Below are 7710 nucleotides of genomic sequence, written 5' to 3' on the forward strand. Positions count from 1 at the left end.
TTGATGAAGAGATATTTGAGATTAAACCAACTTTCCATGTTGTAGAAGTGACAAAAAAATCAAGAGACACTACAGAATATAGGAAGTTTTGTGATCAAGGCTTAAAGCCTTCTTTAAAAGATATAGTTTGGACATAGCAGGGCAGTGAGCAGTGGCAAGTGGAAAATCAACAAATTAAATCTTAGAGGTAAAGAAATAAAAATGAAAATTTTTTGGGGGTAAATTAAGTATCTCTCTTGAGAAGGAAATTGATGCTGAATTTTATTTCTTTGTTGCAGTTGTTTTTTCCTTATATAAATCTTCTTCTGTGTTCTTTTGGAACTTTTGAGGGAGCTAATATTTTTCTATTCTTTTAGAATATTTCTTCGTTGCAATATTAATATACACCAGCAATTGGTTGAAGTTTGGAGGCTGGTTTTCTGCATCAGTACAGTATTGATTTGATTAGACAAGTACATATTATGGCCACTAAGTTGATCAAATATATCTTTCTATATCTGAATTATTTTTTCTTGTATTTAATGGTAATCATAGTAATATTCAAATGGTTAATTTGTTTCATATTGGTTTACATCACTAACCTCGTCAGTTTTTAATTATTTGGTTTAGATTGATCTTATTATATAATTATTTTCCTCTGTGGATTGTGTTCCACCATTTTACAACATTAGTAATAAGAGGAAATAGTAAGATTTATTGCACTCAACTAGCATTTCCAAAGCTAAAACAGAATCTAGCACAACTTAAGTACTAAAACATATGCAACAAACAAGTGATTTGGAACAAGAGTTTCCAAGAACATGCTCAACATGTAAGAAGTTGAATCTTGATCTTCTGTAGCATCCCTACAACACCTTTCATATCGAGCCTTCTTGCAGGAGAATCAACACAGCAATCTAGTGCCACTTTCATGATCGATGCCACACAATCTAGCTTCTTGTTTAAGTGATTATCCCGTTGTATTACTAAATTGGCATCTACAATATTCACTATTGCCTCTGGGAGTGAATAACTCACCCATTGCTTCAAGCTAAGATCCCCATCGAACATTTCATTGTTAGGCTTTCTCCTTGTAAATGTTTCCATCAACATGATTCCGTAACTATAGACATCACATTTTGTTGATACCAATCCATCCCGTCCATACTCTACACTCAAAAAAAGTTTAAAATGTTAACATTTATATTGGTGGAAAAAGGAAAGGAAAATCAACGGTCAAAGCATAAAAAAAGACGTACCTGGTGCAATATAACCCAATGTTGCTAAGGTTTTAGTGTATAAATCACTCTCATCTTCACCAAGTAGTTTTGAAATACCAAAGTCGCTTAGGTGGGCTACCATATTCTCATCCAGCAAGACGTTACTAGGTTTCATATCACAATGAATCACAGGCGATAAGCACTCATGGTGAAGATATTCCAATGCACATGCCACGTCTATCATTATGTTCAGTCTCTGCATGATGTCTAAGAAGTAGTTATGTGAATACAACCACTTATCGAGGCTTCCATTGGGCATGTACTCAAGTACTAAAGCCTTAAAATCAAGGTTGGAACAACTAGTGATGACTTTTGTGAGATTCCTATGGCGTAGGTTGCGCAAAACTTCACATTCTGTATCAAAACTCTTGAATGCCGCTTCCAATTGAAGATTGAACACCTTAACTGCAATAGGAGTCCCACTTCTGAGTATGCCTTTGTAGACAGAGCCAAAACTCCCTGAACCAATCAAATTGCTCTCGCTAAGCGCATCAGTTGCTTGGAGCAGTTCATAATATGAAATTCTTTCTCTTGTTGTAATAGACAATGAATCAACTTGTTGAGGAGCTCTTTTACCTTTTCTATACCTTATCCATACAAGCACAAATGTAATAGGAATAAATACCACTGCAACTCCCAGTAGAAGAAATAGAACTAGCATTCTGTTCCTATTTGATTTATGCTTTGAAGAAGTGGGGCATGAGGGGACACTAAATCTTGTCGAACCACATAATGCTTCGTTGAAAAGAAAAAATTGACTTGAGAGGCTCTTGAAAGGACCCGCAGAGGGGATTTCACCATACAACTTGTTATAAGAGACATTGAAATACTTCAGGTATTGAAGTTTCTCAAAAGACTTGGGAATGGTTCCTGATATATTATTATGAGAAAGGTCTAGGAATTTTAAACCTACCATGTTGCTCATTGAGTCAGGTAGAGATCCTTGCAACCTGTTATGACTCAAAGAAAGGTTCACCAGATTTTGCAAGCCTCCAATTTCTCTAGGAATGTCATTCGTAAATTGATTCATTGACAAATCCATTTGTATAGCAGCCATTAGATTTCCAATTTCTGGAGGTAAAGAACCACCCATGTTGTTTGATGATATGTCAAGAACTATTAGATCTTTGAGGCTCCATAAGCTTGCTGGTATATTGGAATTCAATTTATTGGAACCCAAATGTATCTTCCTAAGGGAAGTTACATTCCCCAAACAATTAGGAAGTGATCCTGAAAGTTGATTTTGGTCCAAGTAAATAGTATCCAAATGCTGCAATTGACATAGATTATCTCCAATAAATCCTGAGAGTTTGTTGTTACTCAAGGTGAAACCCTGAAGGTTTCTCAAGTTGCCAATTGATGTGGGAATTGATCCAACCAAGTCATTTTCAGAAATTTCAAACTGAAATAAGCTGCTTAAGTTCCCAACTTCATTTGGAATTCTCCCTTTAATTTTGCAATCAATGGCAAAAATATTTTTAAGATATGTGGAAAGATTACCTATGGAAAGGGGAAGTTTACCGTTTAGAGGGTTGGAAGATAGATCAAGAGATATCAAATTTTTGCAGTTGGTTAAGGAAGTCAAGAAGCTTAATGATGAGTCACTCGTTAAATTATTTTGCTGCAAGTCTAGTAATTGTAGGTGAGTCAAATATCCAAGACAGTTGGGAATCAAGCCCGTGAGTTTGTTGTATGAAAGCTCTAAATGAGTAAGTTCTGAACAATTGGAGATTGAATGAGGTATAGTCCCGACAAGATTGGCCAAGTCAAGTAGATAGAGTCTTTCGATATTGGGTAAGATAGAACCTATATTTGATGGGAGACTTCGTGATAGATTGTTGGCTGAAAGACCAACCAGTCTTAGCCCTGATATGTTGAAGATCTCCATTGCAAGTGAACCACTAAAATCGTTAAACTCAATATCAAATTTCTCCAAGTCAACAAGATTGCTTATCTCTTTGGGTATTTCACCTGGAAACGCATGAAGAAAGAAGGATTATTACTAAGAGAATAACTAGTTAGTTCAGTCTAGTTTAAGTTGTACTTGCTACATTTTTGAGTACGTACCAGCAAACATATTTTCTACAAGATCTAGAACTTGCAACTTGGTTAAGTTGCCAATCTCTCGTGGTAAGGATCCTGTGAGATTGTTCTCTCGTAGCGCAATAAATTGCAGCGAGGAGATATTGAATATGGATATTGGGACAGAGCCGATAATCTGGTTCTTCTCCATGCCTAATTTCACCAAATTAACAAGATTTCCGACTCCCTGTGGAATTATCCCTACAATTCATGTTCACTAAGTATTTGTGGAAGTAATTAGATAAAATACAACTAGTATTCAGCAGATAAAGACATACCTGTGAAATGGTTACTTCCGAGATACAATCTCCGCAAATTACTTAGTCTTCCAATGTCACTATGTATTGGTCCATCAAACTCATTATTTGATAAAGACAATATTTGAAGTTCTGAACAATTTGACAAGCTTGTAGGTAAATGACCACGAAGCTTGTTCAAAGATAAACCAAGCATTTTGAGTAATGGAAGACCATTGCATAAATCATTGGGAAGACTTCCTGATAAGCTATTGTTTGTAAATCCAATGACTTCAAGTTTGGAAATGTTGAAAATTGAGAAAGGTATAGAACCTGTAAGCTGACTATATTCTATGTCCAAACTGTTCAGGTTGTGAAGATTTCCTATCCCCTCTGGGATGTTTCCTTGGATCAAATTGAAAGAGAGACTTAAAATCTCCAACCTTGAGGCATTCGAGATAGACGTAGGGATAGAACCTACGAGCTTATTTCCACCCAAGCTTAAAAGCCTTATGTTTTCAAGATGTCCAATCTCTTTGGGAATCTGACCCTCTAAGGAATTGAATGTTAAATCCAAAGTTTCTAGCTTTGAAATATTGGAAACTGTAGAGGGGATGGATCCAATAAAACTATTATTCCAAAGACTTAGAAATTGAAGTTGGTGTAAAATCCCAAACCACACAGGAACATCTCCTCCGAAATTGTTTAAACTTAAATCAAGAAACTTAAGCCGACGCAAACGTGCCATTTCTTGAGGCAATTTTCCATAGAAATTGTTGCTTCCCAAGTCAAGAGAAACAAGAAATGTGAGGTTTCCAAAATCAGGGGGAATTCTGCCAGTAAGAGCCATGTTAGAAATATTCAAGGACTTCACTCGCTGGTGGCGAGAACCACAAGTGACTCCTTCCCAATGGCAAACAGAAGTAGTTGGAAACCAGTTTTCATCAAAGAAGTGAAAGGGATCTGAAATGATTTGGGATTTCAAAGAAAGAAGAGCTAATTGATCAGTGGAAATGTTGGTATGAGTCATGGCTGAAGTAGCCATAACATAGTGAAACAACAAGAGTGTTGAGATAAAAGTGGTGAATGCTTTCTCCATAATTGCGTAAAATAGGAGGAAATGGTATGGCTAGTGACGATGTGGTTTGAGACTTTAAATAGCCATAAGAACTTGCTTTTTGGTCTTCATGATATTTAAATCTCTTTTTTAAGAAAAAGGAAAACTACTTTCTTCATTCATTCGGCATATCAGTATTACTACAACTAAATTGGAGCTCAAAAAAAGAAAACAAGAATCTGACTCTGTTAAGAATTTGCGTAGTCACATTTTAAATATTTATTTCACCTTTTCACAATTGTTTATAATTTGAGTATGTTTTTATGAATTTTTATTTCTCAAAATCTGGCAACCCAATTCTTAGTAAAATGACCATAAAATTCTCATACGATGTCCAAATTCAACGATTCTTCTTGCTACAGATTCCTAATTACTATACAGATCTAATGCTTTAACCAAAACAGAAATCGGAGCTCATTTGTTCGACGTGGTACCATTCACGCTTGAAGAAACGACGTCGAAACATAAGAAAAACGAGATCAACACAACCCAATTCTATCCAAAATTTACCCGAACCCCTCGGGACTCCGTACGAACATACCAACAAGTCTCATAACATAACACAGACTTACTAGAGGCCTTAAATCACGCATAACAATATCGAAACGATGAAACACGCCGCAAATCAAACTTAATGAACTTTCGAACTTTCGGCTTCCAAACACTCGCGCCGAAACATATCAAATCAACCTTGTCCAAATTCCACGTGCAGTGTCTTCATCAATGATGTTATTTACCACATCATCTGATAAGTGCAACCTGATTGCACTAGCAGCTCTTTCATCCAAGTCAGCCCAATCCTCAGCTTTCATGGTATCAGGCTTTTTGGAATCAACATCTAGAACCTTGTGTAATCCTTGTTGGATGAGCAGATCTCTCATCCTTCTTTGCCATGTTGAGAAACCGTTATCTCCATTGAATTTTGCTACCTCGTACTTTACTCCGGACATTTTTATTTTTCACCAAGTATAGTACTACCGACAGTGAATAGTATTTCAGTGAACGAGCAGAACCTGTGCTCTGATACCAGTTGTTGGGAATAAACCCCTTACCAAAATAATATTCACGGTAATAAAGCGGAATAATAATGTAGCACCGAGATACGGTAATTAACAAGAATAAAAGAGTAACAATGACACCAAGATTTTTACGTGGAAAACCCTTCTGAATAAGGGAAAAAACCACGACCCCGAGAGGAGCAACTGATATCACTATAGTAAGGAATTTTACACTTTGTAGGTCGGAGATAAATACTCCAAAGACCACTACAACACTCAAAAGAAATAACCCTCTTTTGATATTCCCACCTCACTACAATATCGCTCACTCTCTATTTTCCTCACAGACTATTTTCTTATACCTTGTCTGTGAAACCTCACTCTTTCTTTCTCTCTTTGTTGGTGTGTAGAAATGAGAGTTGAAGCTCTCCTTTTATAGCCAAAGCTTCACTCTCTAAAGCCTACCATATTTGACAATTTACACACACTTTTCACAATTCAACAAAGTTGGCTACCAAACCAAACTAATTCAACAAGGTTGGCTACCAACCAAACCAAGTCAACAAGGTTGGCTACCAAACCAAAGAAAACTTTTATTAGGCACATGTCTAATACTTCTTCAATGAGATGGACATCATCAATCTCCCCCTCCAGTCTCATTCATCTAGAGGAGGTAGCACTGTCTTCTAGTTTGAGTGCATGCCGACAAGTTCTTTGCATAGCTCGAACTTGTTCCTTGGTACCACCTTGGTCAGCATATCTGCGGGATTCTCACTTGTAGAAATCTTCAAGACTTTTAGAGATTCATTATCTACCATTTCTCGAATCCAATGATATCTCACATCAATGTGTTTGGTCCTTGCATGGTACATAGAGTTCTTGCTAAGGTCTATTGCACTTTGACTGTCACAATAGACGACATACTCCTTCTGATGCAATCCAAGCTCTTGAAGGAACCGTTTGAGCCATACCATCTCCTTGCCAGTTTCTGTAGCGGCAATGTGCTCTGCTTCAGTTGTTGAAAGTGCAACTCACTTCTGCAACTTAGACTGCCATGATATAGCTCCCCCTGAAAATGTAAACAAATATCCAGTAGTGGATTTTCTGTTGTCAATGTCACCCGCCATATCAGCATCTGTATAGCCCTTCAAGATTGGATCAGATCCTCCAAAGCACAAACAATCTCCCGTGGTACCTCTCAGGTACCTGAGTATCCACTTGACTGCTTCCCAATGTTCCTTTCCAGGATTTTCAAGAAACCTGCTGACAACACCAACTGCGTGAGCAATATCAGGTCTAGTACATACCATTGCATACATCAAGCTTCCGACTGCTGAAGAATAAGGAACTTTAGCCATGTTCCCTTTCTCCTCCACTGTTGTAGGACACATCTTCTTACTCAACTTTAGATGACCAGCAAGAGGTGTGCTGACTGGCTTAGCATTCTTCATGTTGAAGCGTTCTAGTACACGTTCAATGTACTTCTCCTGAGATAGCCACAACTTTCTACTTGTTCTCTCTCGAACTATCTTCATCCCTAGAATTTGTTGTGCTGGGCCCAAGTCCTTCATATCAAATGACTTGGACAGATCTCCTTTCAACTTTGCTATCAACCCCTTGTCTTTTCCTACAATTAACATGTCATCCACATACAACAACAATATAATAAAGTTATTCTCAGAAAATCTTTTGAAGTATACACATGGATCAGAATAGGTCTTTAGGTATGTTTGACTTTTCATGAATGAGTCAAACTTCATGTACCACTGCCTTGGTGCCTGCTTCAATCCATAAAGACTCTTATTCAATTTGCACACCATGTGTTTCTTTCCAGCTACTTCAAATCCTTCTGGCTGCTCCATATAAATCTCCTCTTCCAAATCTCCATGAAGAAATGCAGTTTTCACATCCAACTGCTCCACTTCAAGATCTAGGCTAGCTGCTAAGCTCAAAATTGTTCGAATAGAAGTCATTTTGACAACAGGTGAGAAAATTTCGTCAAAATCAATACCTTTCTT

General features: G+C 37.3%; 1 protein-coding gene across 1 annotated transcript; it reads right to left on the reverse strand.

The window, feature by feature from the left end:
* Positions 1-674: 674 nt before the first annotated feature.
* LOC104222731 (probable LRR receptor-like serine/threonine-protein kinase At3g47570) lies at positions 675-4727 on the reverse strand. Its single transcript, XM_009774011.2, has 4 exons — positions 3620-4727; positions 3327-3542; positions 1239-3230; positions 675-1148 (listed from the first exon to the last, which is right to left on the reverse strand). Exons 1-4 carry the CDS (start codon positions 4674-4676, stop codon positions 805-807), a joined length of 3609 nt encoding a protein of 1202 aa, XP_009772313.1. The 5' UTR covers positions 4677-4727; the 3' UTR covers positions 675-804.
* Between the last annotated feature and the right edge of the window lie 2983 nt (positions 4728-7710).

Source organism: Nicotiana sylvestris, chromosome 9 (assembly GCF_000393655.2).
Source record: "Nicotiana sylvestris chromosome 9, ASM39365v2, whole genome shotgun sequence".
In the NCBI taxonomy this organism is placed as follows: domain Eukaryota; kingdom Viridiplantae; phylum Streptophyta; class Magnoliopsida; order Solanales; family Solanaceae; genus Nicotiana; species Nicotiana sylvestris.